The sequence below is a fragment of the Anomaloglossus baeobatrachus genome, chromosome 7, assembly GCF_048569485.1.
Source record: "Anomaloglossus baeobatrachus isolate aAnoBae1 chromosome 7, aAnoBae1.hap1, whole genome shotgun sequence".
NCBI lineage: Eukaryota > Metazoa > Chordata > Amphibia > Anura > Aromobatidae > Anomaloglossus > Anomaloglossus baeobatrachus.
In genome coordinates this window covers 311,195,380-311,215,108 of record NC_134359.1, presented here as the reverse complement: position 1 = coordinate 311,215,108, position 19,729 = coordinate 311,195,380, and the positions used below count along the sequence as shown (strand labels likewise).

Below are 19,729 nucleotides of genomic sequence, written 5' to 3'. Positions count from 1 at the left end.
CGCCAAGGCATAGAGACCCAAAGGGCCAGCGTCTGCGGGCAAACGGGCTCCTCCGGCATATACCAGTGGCGGAGCGGACTACCGGTGTCTAGGCACAGGAGTCAAAACATTTACACACAGAGGTGCAGGAGAAAGGTGGAAATCACCAACCTAGTCTGGAAGAAGCTGCAGCCGGCTGCTGGCCCCGTTCATCACTCCGTTTGGTTTACCAGAGACTCCAGTGTCATGTGTCAGAGTGAGTACACGAGTGCCATCAGGCACCGCATTGCACTGCACCGCAACACTTCACCCTGCACCCCGGCCCTTGCCTACCGGGCCCCGGGACCAACACCCCCTACCCTCGGAGGGGTCAACACCTAGCTGCGCCATTACATCGCTCCCGGGGGCCCCCACACCTTCACTGCAGCGATGGTGTCCATAATCAGCACAACCCGTGAGTGGCGTCATGAACTATCATCCCAAACCAAACACCCAAATCCCCACATGTAGCGCCAACTCCCTTGCAGAGCGACGTGACCCCCGGGTCCGTGAGAGGCTCGAGCCACCACCCGCAGTACGAGCACAGATCCGAGTGGCTCGGCGGTCGCAGCCAAGCCCACGGGGCGGTACACTTGTGCTGTCAGCACAGTCCTACCGCTGCCAGCACAGCCCACACCGTTCCCACCTTGTGTGACTCTACTCCCTCTCCAGTAAGACAACAATGGAGTTTAAGACGGACCCCATTTTTTTACCTTTTTTATCTCTAAATTTGGGGTGCGTCTTATTATCCGGTACATCTTCTAAAACAAAAAATATGGTATGTGTGATTGTGTTCCTGGAGTGGGCATCATTTTCATGCAAATAGTGTTGTGTGTGTGTGTCCTTACATAGTAGTATATTAATATGCACCCATTATTGTAAAATGTCACCTCCTTGAAGCATAACCACATACACCCTTTGTAATAAAATGATGCCCCACTCCACTACTTGGACAACCCCTTCTCATTCCCCTTGTTTGTCCCAGAAAAATAAAGAAAGCTATACGGCCCTCCGGTGCAGCCTCGGTTCCAGCGATGTCTAAAACTGCGTTCCAGGGGCATCTGTGACATTGTTATGACACACGAGCCCCAAAAGCAATCAGCGCCGTCTTTCTTATGCCCACCTTTGGACATTTCGGCAGAAATTCAGTGTAGCGCTCACATCCTGCTCAAATGTCTGAAGGCGGAGAGAGAGACACTGGGCGCTGTTTGGTCAAGGGGCCTCATGGAACGCAGCTTTAGACATCGCTGGAACCGAAGCCGTACCGGAGGGGAGTATAGCTTTATTTATTTTTCTGGGGCAAACAGGGGGAATGAGAAGGGGTTGTTGACATCCCTTTTATGGATTGAAGTGGGGCATCATTTTATTACAAAGGGTGTATGTGGTTATGCTTCAACAAAGGGAATGGGGTTGTCAAATTTAGTGGACAGCCCTTTTAAAGGGGCTGTTCTTTTAGTAAATGTCTAGCCTAAGGTGTAGTTTATTATAAAGAAATTATGATACTGTTACGCAAATACCGTAAATAAAAAAAAAAAAAACTTTGGGAAAAATCCCTCCAAAAATGTTTTTTAGTCTTACTGAAAACACAAAATTGAATAAAAAGCCAACAAAAGTCATATGGGAAGGAATAAGCCCTAAAAGCTCTTTTGAATAAAAAAAATAAAAATGTTACAGCTCTCAGAATATGGCGATGCAAAAAGAAATTAATTTTTGTAAAATATTGCTTTTAATGTGCAAACGTCGCAAAGTATAAAAAATATATAAATCTGGTATAGTGTAATCGTTCTGACCTGAAGAATAAATCAGTCTTCACTTTTATTGCACGGTGAACTGAGCAAAAAATTGAAAAGAATTAGCGAATTGCTGGTTTTCCCTCAAAAATCTGAATAAATAGCAATCAAGAAATGCTATGTACCCAATAATAGTACCAAAAATCCTTCAGCTTATTGCGCAAAAAATAAGCTTCCACAAAACCCTGTTCACTCCAAAAAGAAATAAGTTACAGATCTCACAATATGGCGACGAAAAAACTTTTTTTTTTTTTATAAAAGAAGCATTTTCACTGTGTGATAGAAGCTGAACATTATAAATCTGGTATCAATGTAACAGCACCAACAAAGAGCATCTGTCAGCAGGTTTATTACTGACGGCATCCGTTCTGACATATTCTAAGATTTAAAGGGGTTATCCGGCTTCTTTTGACTTTTTTTCATTATTACCCTATTGGGCTACATTGGGGCAGGTAAGTAGATAGAGACCACTTACCTGCCCTGCTGTCAGCCCCTCTCCCCCGACTCAGAGTGGTCATGTGACCGCTCCTGCCGCGATTTTGCTGCTTCCGGTCATTTCATGTCTACATGGGCAGGGCCATGTTGACATGCAAATCTGGAACAGCATGTTGCCGCCCTGCTGGGCTGTACAGTGCGTGGAGTAACCGCCCCCCTTCCCTGCACCCTCCCACACATTGCCCAGCACCCCGTACTCTGCCCACAACCTCCCACACACTCCGTAGTCTCCCTCCCCCGCCTCCTGTGCCCAGCTACGTGCGCCCTGAATTCCAGCCGATTCAGTGTCCAGTGAGTTCAATAAGGCAAGGAACACTTGCTGTCAGATACACTGTCAGCGCTGTGTCCCCAGCGCTTTATCATGTTTACTGCCTGACGCCCTGGGAACTGTCTCCCCCCCCTCCCCCGTGCGCGCTGTCTGTGTCATCATGGGTCATCTGTGTATGTGCATCAGTCTGTGTCCTGCGCCAGCCCCGCGGATGCCCGCACTGCAGCGTGTCAGTGTTTGCCCCCCTCTGCAGTATAAGCTGCTTCTCACCCTGCAGTGCGTGCAGCCGCGGGGATGACGAGCAATGCTTGTCATCACTGCCCGTGCAGTCTGTGTCCCGCTCCCTGCCAGCCCCGCAGCTGCCCGCACTGCAATGTCAGTGTCTGCCCGCAGTATCAGAAGCTTCTCACGCCGCGGGGCTGGCAGGGAGCGGGACACTGACTGCTAAGGTTAGATGAGATAATTACCTGCTGTGACGATCTCCTGCCTCATGACGTCACCGCGGTCACTGCCTTCTCTGCCCGTCTCGCGGGCGGCCCGAGACTGTCACTAGCAGTGACGTCACGCGCTCTCGCGATACTGCGTAGAACGCGGCGGGCATAGAAGTCAGTGACAGCGCTGACGTCAGCAGAGCAGGAGATCGTTACTGCAGGTAATGATCTCATCTAACCTCCTGACGGCAGCGCTCGGCATCCCCTGCAGTGACCTGGGCTGACCTATTGATGTTAGCTCAGGTCACTGCACGGCTCTCACAGCCAATGGGGAACATTTTGTTCTTCATTGACTGGGGGTCTCATTGACTATGGTATGGATTGCCGTGCGACCCCCTTATTGGATTACGCCGGACCCGGATTTGATTGTTCTTGTCAATAAATTGTTGAAAGAGGGAATGTGGGGAGTGTTTTTTCAAATAAAACTTTTTTTGTTGTCTATTTTTTATTTCTTACTGACTGGGTTGGTGATGTCGGGTATCTGATAGACGCCTGACCTCACCAACCCCAGGGCTTGATGCCAGGTGACATTACACATCTGGCATCAACCCCTTATATTACCCCGTTTGCCAACGCACCAGGGCAACGGGATGAGTTGGGGCAAGGCGCCAGGATTGGCACATCCAATGGATGCGCCACTTCTGGGGCAGCTGTAGCCTGCTATTTTTAGGCTCGGGAGTGTCCAATAACGGTGGACCTCCCTAGTCTGAGAATACCAGACCACAGCTGTCCGCTTTACCTTGGCTGGTGATGCAATTTGGGGGGGACCCCACGTTTTTTGTTTTAAATTATTTATTTAATTTTAAATAACAGCGTGGGGTGCCCTCTGTTTTGGATTACCAGCCAAGGTGAAGCTGCCAGCTGTGGTCTGCAGGCTGCAGCCGTCTGCTTTACCCTAGCTGGCTACAAAAGATAGGGGGGACCTCACGTCGTTTTTTTTAATTATTTATTTATTTATTGGCTAAATACAAGGCTAAGCACCCTTTAGTGCCACATGAAAGGCACTAAAGGGTGCCACCTTAGAATATGCGGGGGGGTAGGACATTATATTGGTCTTTCTCATCTATTATCTATCCCTCTATCTATCCCTTGATTCATTCATCTATCCCTCTATTTATCCCTCTAGATATCTGTCTATTTATCCCGCTATCTGTCTAGCTGCTTCCGTTTTTTTGTATGAAAAAAATAGGAAGGTACGCAGATGACACACGGACCATAAACGGAACGGATGCCACACAGTTGCATCCGTGAAAAAACATGACCATTTTTTTGCGGACCGCAAAAGCGGGGCAGTCCTGTGAATGTAGCCTAATCAAGAGGCTTATGAGGGTGATGTATTTAATTACAAAAAACTGTTTTTTCTTGGTGTATGTGTTTATTTACGGTCACTTACAGATTACTAAGGGGGGGGGTGTCTCATAGACCCTGATGATTAATATCTGGCTTAGAGGCAGCTGTGGGCTGTGATTAACTTCATATTACCCTGATTGCCACCGCCCCAGAGCAACCAGGAAGAGCCAGGTAAAGTGCTGGGATTGTCACATCTAATGGATGTGACAATACTGAGTGGCTGCAGGGTGCTATTTTTAGGCACGGGGTGGCTCAATAAATAGGGGTCTCCCCAGCCTGACAATACCAGCCCCCAGCTTTTGTGGTTTATCATGCCTGGGTACCAAAATTCGGGGGGACTGACAACTGCTGTAGGAAGGAGGGAAATAGGAGTGCAGCAAAGCCCAGACAGATGTTGGTGGTAGGGGACTCTATAATTAGGCGGACAGACAGGGTCATCTGTCGCCGAGACCGTGAATGCCGAACAGTGTGTTGTCTGCCGGGTGCTCGGGTTCGGCATATTGTGGATCGGATAGACAGATTGCTGGGTGGGGCTGGGGAAAACCCAGCGGTCATGGTGCACATTGGTACTAATGACAAAGTTAGAGGCAGGTGGAAGGTCCTTAAAAATGATTACAGGGAACTAGGAGAGAAGCTGAAGTCCAGGACCTCCAAGGTGGTGTTTTCAGAAATACTACCGGTGCCACGAGCGTCACTAGAAAGACAGCGGGAGCTTAGGGAGATAAATATGTGGCTTAGAAATTGGTGCAGGAAGGAAGGGTTCGGGTTCATGGAGAACTGGGCCGACTTCTCAGTCGGCTACAGGCTCTACGGTAGGGACGGGCTGCACCTCAATGGGGAAGGTGCAGCTGTGCTGGGGGAGAAAATGGTCAGACGGATGGAGGAACTTTTAAACTAGGATCGGGGGGGAGGGAGGGTAGTGGAGCAAATAAGGGGATAGATAGAGCAGATAGAGACAGGGAGACGGTAGGGGTCAATGAAGGATTAGGGGGGGATGGGACATACAAGGAACGTAGGGAGGCTAGGAGTAATAAAGGTGTTAATAGGATTAAATGTCTACTGGCAAATGCAAGAAGTCTTGCAAACAAAATGAATGAATTGGAGACTCTTATGTCAACCATGGATTATGATGTGGTGGGCATTACGGAAACCTGGCTGGATGAAAGCCATGACTGGGTGACAAACATACAGGGTTATAGTACATTTAGGAAGGACAGGAAAGGCCAAAAAGGTGGTCGGGTGTGTATATTTATTAAATCTAACCTAAAACCTGTGTTGTATGATGACATTGAGGGGAACAGCAACAATGTAGAGTCAGTATGGGTAAATGTACATGGGGAGGGGAATAATGGAAAAATGCTAATTGGAGTTTGCTATAAGCCTCCTTACATACCTGAACAAATAGAGGGTGAAATGCTGGAACAAATTGAAAAGGCAGCTAATAATAATAATCGGGTTCTTATTATGGGGGATTTCAACTATCCAGACATTCAGTGGGACATAGAATCTTCTGGATGTGCTAAAAGCTGTAAGTTCTTGTCTACCATTCAAGACCATTTCCTCTCTCAGATGGTAGGTGAACCGACCAGGGGAGATAATTTGCTAGATCTGGTCCTGTCAAATAGACCGGATACAATTTCAGATCTACAGGTCCGGGAGCACTTGGGCACCAGCGATCATAATATGGGAAGCTTCAACATAATATTCAATAGAACATTTCAAAGGGGGAATGCTAAAATCTGGAATTTTAGGAAAGCTGATTTCAACAAATTAAGGGAAGAGCTTAAATGTGTAGATTGGGACAAAGTCATGGTAACTGGGGATACCGAACATAAATGGGGTAAGTTTAAGGATATACTACTAGAGTCCTGTAAAAAACGTATACCCTCTGGTAATAAAATGTCCAGGAATAAAAAGAAACCACTATGGATAAATAAGACTGTACAAAGTATAATAAAACAAAAACAAAGGGCATTTAAAATCTTAAAGGCTGAGAATACAGAAATAGCATTTCAGGAGTATAAAGATATCAATAGGAAATGCAAAAAGAAATCAAACAAGCAAAACTAGCTACTGAAACAAAAATCGCCAATGACATTAAAATAAATCCCAAAATCTTTTATAAATACATTAATGCCAAAAGGAAAACAAAGGATAGTATCGGCCCCTTAAAATATAATAACAAGTTAGTTATAGAGGACAAACAAAAGAATGAGATATTAAATAGGCATTTCTCATCTGTATTCACCAGGGAACTGACTATACCAGGGATCATTCAACAAGTGAAAAATCAAAGTCCACCACCCAATATAATTAATTTAACACAAGATGAAGTACGCCTACGTCTGAGTAAATTAAACATTGACAAATCCCCAGGGCCAGATGGCATTCATCCACGAATATTGAGGGAATTGAGCTCCGTAATCGACAGACCGCTGTATCTCATCTTTTTAGACTCACTTGTAACAGGGTTGGTGCCTCAGGATTGGAGGATTGCTGATGTGGTACCGATATTTAAGAAAGGTAAGAGGGTAGATCCAGGCAACTACCGTCCAGTAAGCCTGACATCAGTAGTATGCAAAGTTTTTGAGGGCATTTTAAGGGATGACATGCAAAAATATATTGCAGAAAATAATATGATAACTGACAAACAGCATGGATTCATGAAAGATAAGTCGTGTCTAACCAACCTGTTGGGGTTCTATGAGGTGGTAAGTGCAAACCTGGATATTGGTAATGCAGCTGATGTGATTTATTTGGACTTTGCAAAGGCATTTGATACTGTACCATATAATAGCCTTATACGAAAGCTCCAGAAGCAAGGACTAGGGGACACAATATGCAACTGGGTAAGGAATTGGCTAAAAGATTGGAAACAAAGAGTAGTCATAAATGGAACATTCTCTAAATGGGCTACAGTCAGCAGTGGGGTGCCGCAGGGATCTGTGCTAGGACCAATTCTTTTTACTCTCTTTATTAATGACCTTGTGGATGGGATTGATAGTACAGTGTCAGTCTTTGCCGATGACACCAAACTATGTAGGATATTAAAAACTGACCTGGATAGTACAATATTACAAAAAGATCTGGATAAGATGTCAGAATGGGCAGATACTTGGCAAATGAGATTTAATGTTGATAAATGTAAAGTAATGCACCTAGGACGGAGTAATCCTATAGCTGCCTATACATTAAATGGAAGTAAACTCGGGACTACAGAACAGGAGAAGGACTTGGGTATTCTCATTACAAATAAGCTGAGCAGCAGCGTTCAATGTCAAGCAGCAGCTGCTAAAGCAAACAAGATTTTAGGGTGTATAAAAAGAGAGATTAGATCCCGTGATCCCAACGTATTGTTACCCCTCTATAAATCACTTGTAAGGCCACATCTGGAATACGGGATCCAGTCTTGGGCTCCACATTTTAAAAAGGACATTCAGAAGTTAGAGTCAGTTAAAAGGCGGGCAACTAGACTATTACAAGGAATGGAAGGTCGCCCATATGATGACAGGTTGAAAAAGTTAGATATGTTTAGCTTAGAAAAAAGACGTCTCAGAGGAGATCTCATTTATATGTATAAATACATGTGTGGTCAATATAAAGGACTGGCACATGACTTATTTCTTCCAAAGACAGTACTAAGGACCAGGGGGCATTCACTGCGAGTGGAAGAAAAGTGATTCCGACAGCTGAATAGGAAAGGGTTCTTTACAGTTAGAGCGGTCAGACTGTGGGATACACTACCACAAGAGGTAGTAATGGCAGATACTATAACAGCTTTTAAAAAAGGGCTGGATGATTTCCTCAGTACACAACATTGTTGGTTATAAATGACTTAGTGACTAAATGTAGAACTGGTGGAGGAAGGTTGAACTAGATGGACCTAGGTCTTTTTTCAACCTAAGTAACTATGTAACTATGTAACTATTAATTTAGTTTATTTTTAAATTATTTTTGTAAATCAAGAAAAAAGCCGCATGCAGTTCCTCTTATTTGGATACACAGCCAAGATAAGCGCACGGCTGGGGGCTGCATACTGTAGCCATATGCTTTTTCTGTTCTTGGTGTCATAATATGGGAGAAAAACACAGTGAAAAATTGTATGCGTTTTATACCACAATAATGATCAGAGTTGAATTGCTTTCCCGCTCATCAACCGTCTTGGCGCCCGTGATTGGTTGTAGGCAGATGCTGTCACATACGCTAAGGGTGCGTCTGACTGCAACCAATCACAGGAGACAGGACAGCCGGAGGACGGGGAAAGCAGTGCATATGAATGAGCAGTAATTAGCGGCCCAGCAAGTGAAGGAGAAGCCACGGGAGCAGTGTACAGCTGCAACGGAGCCTCGGTCAGTATGAAGCGCTTTCTTCTTTTTTTTTTTTTTACTTTACTATTAATTTTTAATTTCACAAGTGCCTGATCTGTATCACACATCCGGAATCCAGATCCTGGTTCTGCCCAACAATAGCCTCTGATACTCTGAAAAGAGGGCTGTTTACCCCTACGCTGACTGATAGAATGAGTTTTTTCAGTAGCTACTCTGAAAAGATGACGCAAAGTTTCGTGAACCTCCATTTTCACCAACCCACAAAGTACAGTTTCATCAACACAGTATGATAGCCCCGACACAACCCACCACATTTTATAATGGCTCACACACAGTATAATGCGCTTCACATAGACATCCAAATAGTATAATGTCCCCCTCATACAGCCCAGCAAACTATATTTTGGCCCCTACACAGATCAAAACAGTATAATGGCTGCCCCACCTAATGATTAAAAAAATTACTCATCTCTCCCCATTCTCCCGCTGCTCCAATCTTCGCAGCAGGTGTCCTGAATGTTCGGCACTGGTCTGCAGAGGGTGCAGTGACATCATTGTGCCCTCTGCACTGAGACATCAAAGCTCATAAGCACAGGGAGAATAATGGAGGAGTGAGCCATCAGATCATTGCTTTCAATTATATTGGCATTTATCGTTCAGTTGAACGTGCAATACAGGACGAAGGAGGGTCCAGTTCAGGCCCTGGAACTGGCCCCCTGACTCACAGGTCCCTTAGTAGCAACGTGGTCTGCCGCCATGAGCGGTACACAACTGTATATATCTTTCAATTTTAAATATATATATATAATATATATATATATATATATATATATATAAAGCTGTGTGTGTGTGTGTGTGTGTGTGTCTGCTAAAGGAATCCACACTATCTCATTTACAATAACGTTTTTTTGCACAGATGACCCATGTGACCCAGGGAACGTCGTAGACTACGGTTTCACAGGAAAATTTAACCCTGCACTTTACAGTTACTCTCCAAAAAACATGACTCCATTAAAGTGAATGGAGCCTGGAACTACAGTTTATTAATCTCAGCTGTGATTGGTTACTATAGTAACAAAGGACAGTGTTAGTATAAGAGGTAATAAGATGTCAGTGGGGAGACGGATAGAGAGAGACAGACAGGGAAAGAAAAGAGACGGAAAGCTAGAGACAGACGGTGAACGAGACAGACGGTGAACAAGACAGTGCGGAAATGAAAGCCACCTCCCAGACCTGCATGCTAGTGACATAGGCATGCTGTGATGTATGACAGCATGACCAAAATATCATGTAGCCCAAGGAAAAAATAGTAGTCATGATTTTTCACAAAAATCTTCAGTAACTATATTTTATTGTAGATGATGATTATTATTATTATTATCGCACTATTTCTTGCTTGCTGCTACACAGTGTAGATATGTGAATCCTCACATCACATGCAGCAGACACAGTTGTCGACAGTCAGAATGAATGGTCATGTGACCACTCGTATGCAATCTGCACACTCTACATTCGGAGCCCAATGTGTCAATTCATATAGTGACACATAGAGAGATAAGCCTGGAGAATCTGTGTATATATATATATATATATATATATATATATATATATATATATGTGTATACACATAACTGTATGACACAAACCACGCACACACACACATGTACCATACATACATGGCGTATATGTGGCGCCCCTGACCTGGTCAGGCACCACTGAGTACTGCACCCATGCTGGGGACAGTACAATACAGGTAATCCAGAAGGCTGACCGAGGTGTGACTACACAGGCGCATGGTGATCAGGTCTCACACATGTACCTATGAGAGGACCCCTGGGGATCCCAGGAGGGGGAAAAGCCTTCACCTCCACTGGAATAGTGGAGGGGGCCAAAAGCCTCCATCTCCTCTCAAGGGGTGTGGTAAGAGAGTCTGGTTGCTAGGTGGCGTAGGCAGGCACAAAAGGGAAAAGAGAAGGAGGAGTAGAGGAGTCTGCAGCAGAGTGTGGAGGAGTGAGGAGCAGGAAAGTGAGGCTCTGACAGGAGCAGCAGCGAAGGTCCCAGATGTGAGCCGGTTCAGAGCAGAGTCCAGGGAGCTCTGAGGAGAGCTGACCCCTTCCCCTGGGCTGCTGTAGTCTGACAGCGTCCGCGCAGTGGCTACCGACGGGGGAGAACGGTCACCTAGGAGGGCTACCCGAAACCCATCTCCAGCTAGAGAGTGAGCACAGAGTGGGAAGTAAGGAGACTGCTAGGGAGAACCAGGCCCAAACGGGCGGCAGATCCCGGAGCGGGGATAGATCCACCTTTCCTTGCTAAACCTGCCGGTGTGGGGCCCTCAAAGCCCACACCACAACACCTAAAAGCCGCAGCCACGTAGCCACAGTTAGGGCCCATAGTTCACAGGAGGCAAGCAGCTGGAGTGATCTGGCCCAGGCAACAAGCAAACGGCAAACGAAGGGGAGAGAGGCTTCAGCAACTTCCCTGGGTGACCCCCATAGGGACTAAAAGTCGGGGTTACCCCAAACCACCAAGGGCTAAGGAAGGCGAGTTGGTAGTCACCATCAGAAGTCAGCCTGAAGGATACCTGGTTCCCGCCTGGTTCATCCCAGCTACGCCCGGGTTACTCACCCTGCCACCTGAAGTGAGTAAAACCCCTGAAAGACATCCTGCGTGTGTGGAGTTATTCTGCGCCTTGTGGTACTACGCACCTACACAGGGCCCTGGGGCTTGCCTCACTCTCAGGAGGCTATTCCAACTAACTGCACTCACCATCAGCCCCAGGCGTCCCTCAACCTGCAGTGGCGGTCCCCACTGACCGCAATACTGAGAGTGGCGTCACGACAAATAGAAGATTCCCTACCTGTGACAAGATCCAGCCGAGTGGAGTCCCTGAAGGTAATGCACCGACACAACACCTGTGGGGCTTCACATCTGGCGTCACGAACAGGATAAGGACTAGACCTGTCCAGACAGGTGACCATGTGCCTGGGCGGTCCGCTTGAAAAATTGGAAGCGCCGCCATATTGCCACCATGAAAAGCGCGCTGAAAAACAACAGCAGCCCGCGCTGGGAGAAGTTACCGCCCACGAAGAGGTGTGGCTACCCAGGGATCCCCTGCAGAGTTCTGACCTCGCTTGTGAAGAGAGCGGAAGCGTCCAGAGACGGCGGAACGGAAAAGAAGCCAGCAGCTTGTTAGAGAAAATGGCGTCTGAGTGCAGAGACCCAGAGCCAGGCTCCGCTGCCTGGTGGTGTCGGGAGCTTGCTGAGTTCTGCGACCAACTGGAGGCCAGGGTCGGAAGGCTGATCAGAGAGGGACGGACGGAGTTTCTGTGGATGACCGCAGCGGTTCAGGCCTATGAGGGGAGAGCCGCGCGCCGAGTGCCAGACCGGGCGGTGACGACTCAGACCCCGATGCTGCCACCGATGGGTGAGTCCAGTGATGCCCCTGCCAGCGCGAGTGCCCCGACCCCTGCTGCCACGTCCGCGGTCCCTGAAGAGGCGTCCGGCGCGGCGACGCTGGAGCAGGCCGCAGCCACGCCAGGTGCAGCCCGCCAAGCTCAGGCCGCCGCAGCGATGCCCTGCTCGGCCCACCAAGACCCGGTCCCTGCAGCAACGCCCAGTCCGGCCCGCAAAGAACCGGCTGCCACCGCGACCCTCATCCACGCCGCAGGTGTGACGCTGACCCAGGCCGCCGCCTTGCTAGGCCCGGCCCGCCGAGATCCCATCGCGACAGCGACGCCGATCCAGGCCGCCGCCATGCAGGGCGCGGCCCGCCAAGACCAGGCCGCCGCCATGCCAGGCGCGGCCCGCCGAGACAAGATTGCATCACCATTTTCCCCGGCCTGCAAGGCCAGAGCAGACACTGCTCCCCAGTCCAAGGAGGTCCCTGCTAGGAAGCCCACGCTGGGGGAGGACCCTGCATACTGGCAGCTGAAGGCTGACATGGAGGCCAAGTTCCCACAGGAGATGGTGGATCAGTACATGCTCCCTCCGCACACCCCCAAGAGGATTTCGACAACTCCTGCAGCAACCACGCCAAAGAGTTCCCCGTCTGGGTCTGCTGAAGAAAGCCCATCCCCAGCACTGCCACCGAAGGAGTGCTCAGAAGAACTAAGGGGGAGAGGAGGCCAGGAAGCTGAGGAGCTGACTCAGGAGCCACCAGCAGTGGATCCATGCCCAGAGCCAGAGATGTTGCCATATTCCCGCTGGGATGAAGAAGACCTGACACCGTCTGCTGAAGAAGATTTGCCTAAAAGCCTTACCTGGGAGCTTGTAAGCTGTACCTCGCAGAATCCAGCCCGCAAGACACGGCGCCGTAGCAGAACCCAGTCCTTCCCTGCACCGCCATCCCCAGAGCAGAGAGAAGTCACGGCCAGAGACCTAGAAGAAAAACGATTCCTGAGAAGAGCCAAAGCACAGGTCAGAGGACCCCTTTGTCGAGGAGTAGTCGAAGATTTCAGCCTAAAATCAGGATACGGCTTCATCGTAGCACCTGGTATGAAAGAAGGCATTTTTGTCAACAGAAGAGACGTTAGAGCTCATTTGCCCAGAGGACATCCTGGAAGGAACCTGAGAATGGGAGACACAGTGCAGTTTACCATGCATCAAGGCGAAAGAGGCTGGTATGCGCTAGATGTAACGCCATGTCTTAAAGGAAAAGCCACAGGCACAGAAGAAGAAAGGAAAGATAGAAAAGGAACAGAGAAAGAACCTACTGATGAGACTACCACAGACGAAGAAAGAGGTCAAGGAAGCAACAGGTGCCGCAGCCCTACAGGCCCAAGCCCTGGTGAAGAGGAGTCTGCATAAGTTCATGTAAAGTAAAGCAAGTTACCAGTTTGAAAAGTTTGTTTTGCAACGTTTTACAAGTTTAAGCAATGTGCCCACATAAACTGATGTGAGAAATAAACCTTAAGGCTATGAACTGGCTATAGCCACAAACTCTCGCAGTGTAAATAGTTACACCAGAGGGCACCACCACCACCAGAGTCAGCCTGTTTAGGGGCTTGGCTCGTCTGCAACCAGGGGGCACGTCCGTATATAGGGCCTTGGCTTACCTGCAACCAGAGAGCATGCCTGTTTATGGGGCCTGGCTCTCCACCACAAAGAGGGTACCTGGTCAGCACCAACTGTGGAGGCCGCCTCTGCATCCTGCCAGAAGAGGCTGAAGGCGCGGCTCCACCAGGCCAGGTATACCCTGAAGACCACCAGCCCATGAAAGCCGCCTCTACATCCTGCCAGAAGTGGCTGAAGGCGCGGCCAACGTGAGAGGGTTTTGGGTGGGTTAACGGACTTGTGGGTGGAGGGTGGTGATGTATGGTACCTGGTGCTTTTAAAAATGTTTTACATGTTTTAATGTTTTATGCATTTTAAAATGTTGTCTTGCAGCCCGAGGACGTGCTGGTGATAACTAAGGGGGAATGTGGCGCCCCTGACCTGGTCAGGCACCACTGAGTACTGCACCCATGCTGGGGACAGTACAATACAGGTAATCCAGAAGGCTGACCGAGGTGTGACTACACAGGCGCATGGTGATCAGGTCTCACACATGTACCTATGAGAGGACCCCTGGGGATCCCAGGAGGGGGAAAAGCCTTCACCTCCACTGGAATAGTGGAGGGGGCCAAAAGCCTCCATCTCCTCTCAAGGGGTGTGGTAAGAGAGTCTGGTTGCTAGGTGGCGTAGGCAGGCACAAAAGGGAAAAGAGAAGGAGGAGTAGAGGAGTCTGCAGCAGAGTGTGGAGGAGTGAGGAGCAGGAAAGTGAGGCTCTGACAGGAGCAGCAGCGAAGGTCCCAGATGTGAGCCGGTTCAGAGCAGAGTCCAGGGAGCTCCGAGGAGAGCTGACCCCTTCCCCTGGGCTGCTGTAGTCTGACAGCGTCCGCGCAGTGGCTACCGACGGGGGAGAACGGTCACCTAGGAGGGCTACCCGAAACCCATCTCCAGCTAGAGAGAGAGCACAGAGTGGGAAGTAAGGAGACTGCTAGGGAGAACCAGGCCCAAACGGGCGGCAGATCCCGGAGCGGGGATAGATCCACCTTTCCTTGCTAAACCTGCCGGTGTGGGGCCCTCAAAGCCCACACCACAACACCTAAAAGCCGCAGCCACGTAGCCACAGTTAGGGCCCATAGTTCACAGGAGGCAAGCAGCTGGAGTGATCTGGCCCAGGCAACAAGCAAACGGCAAACGAAGGGGAGAGAGGCTTCAGCAACTTCCCTGGGTGACCCCCATAGGGACTAAAAGTCGGGGTTACCCCAAACCACCAAGGGCTAAGGAAGGCGAGTTGGTAGTCACCATCAGAAGTCAGCCTGAAGGATACCTGGTTCCCGCCTGGTTCATCCCAGCTACGCCCGGGTTACTCACCCTGCCACCTGAAGTGAGTAAAACCCCTGAAAGACATCCTGCGTGTGTGGAGTTATTCTGCGCCTTGTGGTACTACGCACCTACACAGGGCCCTGGGGCTTGCCTCACTCTCAGGAGGCTATTCCAACTAACTGCACTCACCATCAGCCCCAGGCGTCCCTCAACCTGCAGTGGCGGTCCCCACTGACCGCAATACTGAGAGTGGCGTCACGACAAATAGAAGATTCCCTACCTGTGACAAGATCCAGCCGAGTGGAGTCCCTGAAGGTAATGCACCGACACAACACCTGTGGGGCTTCACATATATATCTACTATAGACTCACATTGGGTGCTATATATAGTCTGCCTAAGGCTACTTTCACACATCCGGTTTGAGCCGTGCGGCTAAATCCGGCTGTGAAACCTATGCAACGGATGCGGCGAAAACACCGCATCCTTTGCATAAGTTTTTACATGCGGCCGGACCGTTTTTTTCGGTTGCGGCACGCTACTGAGCATGCGCAGTGGAAGAAACCGCATGCGGCGGCCGGATGCGTTTTTTTCCGCATCGCGCCGCATCCGGCGTCCATAGGCATGCATTGAAAAATGCGCCGCAGCGGCTGGATGCGGCGCGATGCGGTTTTTTTTGCCGGAGCAAAAAACGTTGCAGGCAACGTTCCATCCGGTTGCGGCATCGGCTAAATCTTCCGCATGCGGCAAAAACCGGACCAAACGCAAGCCCATGCGGCACAATACGGCACTAATGTAAGTCTATGCAAAAAAAACCTGCAACCGGCGGCAAAAAAACGGTTGCGGTTTTTCTGCAGCGCGCCGTACTGTGCCGCAGAGCAAAAACCAGATGTGTGAAAGTACCCTTACACAGTATTCATTTATCTATAAGGGGTGAGGAACATGTAACAACTCTTTCTGTTACCATTGTGGATGGGATGTGAGCTGATTGCTGTGTCACAGATGAGAGAAGCTGGATCTCTGCTCTGTCACATGCTGAGAGGTCAGGTGCTGGGCAGAATACTGACAGCCATTGAATGTGCAGAGGGAGGGCAGGGGGCGTTTCTGGACACTGAGGCTGGGTGGTGCCAGCTCTGACTGAGGTTTGGCAACCAAGAATACAGGAAATTGTCATGTTTGTTGGAGCTGAATGTAAAAAAGGTGCTGCAGAAAATCCCAAAATCCTTGTTGCCTCCCTCCAGGGTCTGATGTCCACACTAGGGGGGAGGAGCTAAGCGGTTGGCCCCGCCCACCAAGGAGGCCTGGAGACGGGAAAAGTGACAGTTCAGTTGAGTGTTGAGCAGTGAAGAGTGAGGAGTAAACACTTGGGTGTCTGGGTTTGTGGCCCAGGCACTGACAGCAAGGTCAGCAGACGGTGGTGGCCGTCTGCAGGAGTGGTGAATCAACGAGGAACCGTAGGACCGGGGACGGGCGACGGCCCGCCGGTACCGACCGGGGAGCAAAGTGAAGCCAGCACACACAGGCAGGGCCATCGGACCCCGACCAGGCTTGGAGCCGCCGACAGTAGTCAAATCCGAGTGTGACCGGAACCCCAGGGGTTTCCTAACAGCAAAAGTCCCGATAGAAGGCAACCGCCCACACCGTGAGGGTAACAGATACCGCCTAAGGCTAGAGACCCAAGGGCCAGGGAGCAGACTACCATTGAGAATCCATCGTAGTCAAACAAGTACACAAAGGTGCAGGGAAAGACAGCCGCCATCACCTGTCCGGGAAGAGACACTGCAGCCGGCTGCGGGACCCGTCCATCCAGCCGTTTGGTTTACCGAGGACTTTGTGCATCTCTTGCTGAGTGAGTACACCCGTGCCATCCGGCACCGCGCTGCGCTGTCCCTGCAACCCTGCACCTCAACAACCCTGCCTCCCCATCTCACCACCGGGCCCCGGGACCACCGACCCCCTACCCACGGAGGGGGAAAACAACATCCCAGCTGCTCCCTACCATCGCTCCCGGGATCCCCGTCACCAGCAGCAGTGGTGCCCATCTTCACCACAACCCGTGGGTGGCGTCACGGACTAAATCACCCAAACCAACCACCCCTTTCACTCACGGGCCAGGAGCGCCGCTCGAGTCCCCGGATCCGGTCCACCGCTCGAGCCACCGAGCAGCAGCCGCAGCAGCGCCGGACCCGAGCGTTAGCGAGCGCATCCGACGGCGTCCTCCCCGCTCGCGACAATACATGATAGTACATGGAGATAAACTCACCTGCCCCCGCTCCTGCTGTCCGTGGTGCTGAACTCTCCAGCTCTGCTGCATCTGGCCGCTGCTGTGTCTTCCCTCTGCAAGTACTTCCGGGTCAGCTGTGCCGTGCATAAATGAATATGCATGACAGTAGTTAGCCGGGCAGGAAGCAGCAGCCAGCAGAGGCCGTAGACAGCGCGAGAAGTTGAATGTAAAAATCACATTATTTTCAATGTCCGTGTTTTTCTGGTACATGTTTCACGGATCACACCATAGTGTGGTCTGTGGGACATCAGTGACACCGGAAAAAAATGGACATGTTTCTGTGCGCAACAGATAAAGCGTGTGAGCAACAGGTAGTACCTGCCTAAGGCCTGAAACACACTTCCGTTAAAAACACGCACGTGCCGCGAGACACGTATTTACCCTGCGTGTTTCGTGTGGTAAGTATGTGTCTCGGGTACGTGCGGTCCACGTGTGTTCTACGTGTGCTATCCGCGATAGAACACGTAGAACCAGTAATTCGCATACTCACATGGTCCACGCTGCTGTCCGTGGTGCTGATCTTCGGTCTCCAGCCCTGCCGTCCCCCTGCTGCTGCTGCTGGCCGCAGTGAAGTGAATATTAAATGAGCATAATGAGCGGCGGTCAGCAGCAAGAGGCAGCAGCGGCAGAGGCAGCAGGGCTGGAGAAGGTGAGTAAATGTTTTTTTTTTTTTCACTGACACGTGTGTTTTCTTCAGCGCGTGTCACACGGGACCGCATCCACACTACATCCGTGTGGTACGGGTGCGGGCCGTGTGACACCCGTGCTGCCACAGAAAACTTGGACATGTCAGCGTGTAGAAAAACGCATACATGTACAAACGCACACGGACACACGTTCCGTGCGGTTTTACGTGTGTGTGCCTGCTACCATAGGGTATCCGTGCCACCGGGATGTGCAAAAATGGACTAAACACATACCGGCGGCATGGATGTGTGTCGGAGGCCGAAAAAAGCGCTGCAATTACACCATAGCAAAGGGACATGATGCACAGCAATTTCAAAATGATTTTTCGGTGCACATGTTCCGTCTTTGGTTAATTATTTTAGCTGCTGTAGGCTTCAAAAGCCATGAAACGGCTAAAAGAAGTGACCTCATTCGTGGGGCGGCTAAAATTGGAAGAAGCCCCTCGCTCTATATACTTAAAGGACACAGAATACAGTCATTGCATAGACACCAGAAATGAAGCCAGTAACAACGGCGCATACATATAGACTTTCAGGAGGGTTTTTGCAAATGATTTTTATTTTTTTTTAAATAACTAAATTGCAGTATGCTTAGGGTGAGGTTTTTTTTGTCATTTTACAGTACATGAAAAAAACAAACGCAGCAGAAAAGCATTACAGCCGGGCACCGGGGTCTTGTGATCTGCAGCCAATCAGCGGCTGCTTCACTAGCCCTCTTTCAAAACTGTAATCCAGAAGAAATGAGAGCTGCTGCTGTTTTATGACCTCCTCTGGATGTCAGTTTTATCTAAAGGATGAGAGAGTAAACCAGCTGCTGATTGGCTGCAGGTCGCCTGTGACATGGTCTGGGGGTAGCAAAGGGTAATTTGGCACAGGGCGCCATTTAGCCTAAGGCTCTCCCTGCCCACATAGCTCCCTATATAGAGTATGAGCCCACACATATCCACATAAATAAATAAAACAAGCCTCCCCTTGCGTCACAGATCAGACAGGATGTAGTGACGTCATCGCATCTGCCGTGACTTGTTTTCAGTGAATGGTGGAAGAAGCTGGTGGCCCCTCACCACCACTATATTCAATGCCATCTGCCTTGTGATGATGTAGATAGTGGTGAAATTGGGACTCCGGGCGGGGGAGGGCGGCCACATGTTGCAGTCCGTGGGCCGGATGTAGCCCGCAGGCAGCACTTTGAGCAATATATGGCATGTGATTATTGGGCACGAACCTTACGGTATCTGCCACTACAATTTTATCCAGCCACCAAAGAAGGTTTTGAGCAGTGACAATGCTCCCAAATTATTCTGTTTTCAATGTGGATGTGGTTGTCAGCCAGGTTTGCACTCATCGATTGCCTCTACTTTGTTTCCCATAGATGCACATCATTCACACAAAGGGAGGAATCAGCCTGTCAGCAGCCAAACAAGACCCGAGTGGAATCGCCGTCCTGGGGTTCTTCATTGATGTGAGTAATAACGCAGCATCCAGCCATCTGGCCCTCCTTCAAATCATAAAGTTAAAAACATACCACGTGGGCATGTACGCAGGCATGTAACACGCCCACCAGGGTCCGTTTGGGGGAGACACTCTGAACCGGGCTGGTTCTGTTGAGAGGTCTCGGCGGCAGGGCCCGACTCCGTGACCCTGGTGGTGTCGTTTTAAAAGATATTTACAGGGGGTAATGATTCGTGATGCCACCTGTGGTCTTCGGGCAG

At 49.7% G+C, this 19,729-nt stretch overlaps 1 protein-coding gene across 1 annotated transcript in view; it reads left to right on the top strand.

The window, feature by feature from the left end:
* LOC142246866 (carbonic anhydrase 4-like) overlaps positions 1–19,729 on the top strand; it is a 183,083-nt gene that overhangs the window by 116,856 nt on the left and 46,498 nt on the right. The window contains exon 4 of the mRNA XM_075319917.1: positions 19,390–19,479. Within this exon, the coding sequence (XP_075176032.1) occupies positions 19,390–19,479 (90 nt within the window). The remainder of the gene's footprint in view (positions 1–19,389; positions 19,480–19,729) is intronic.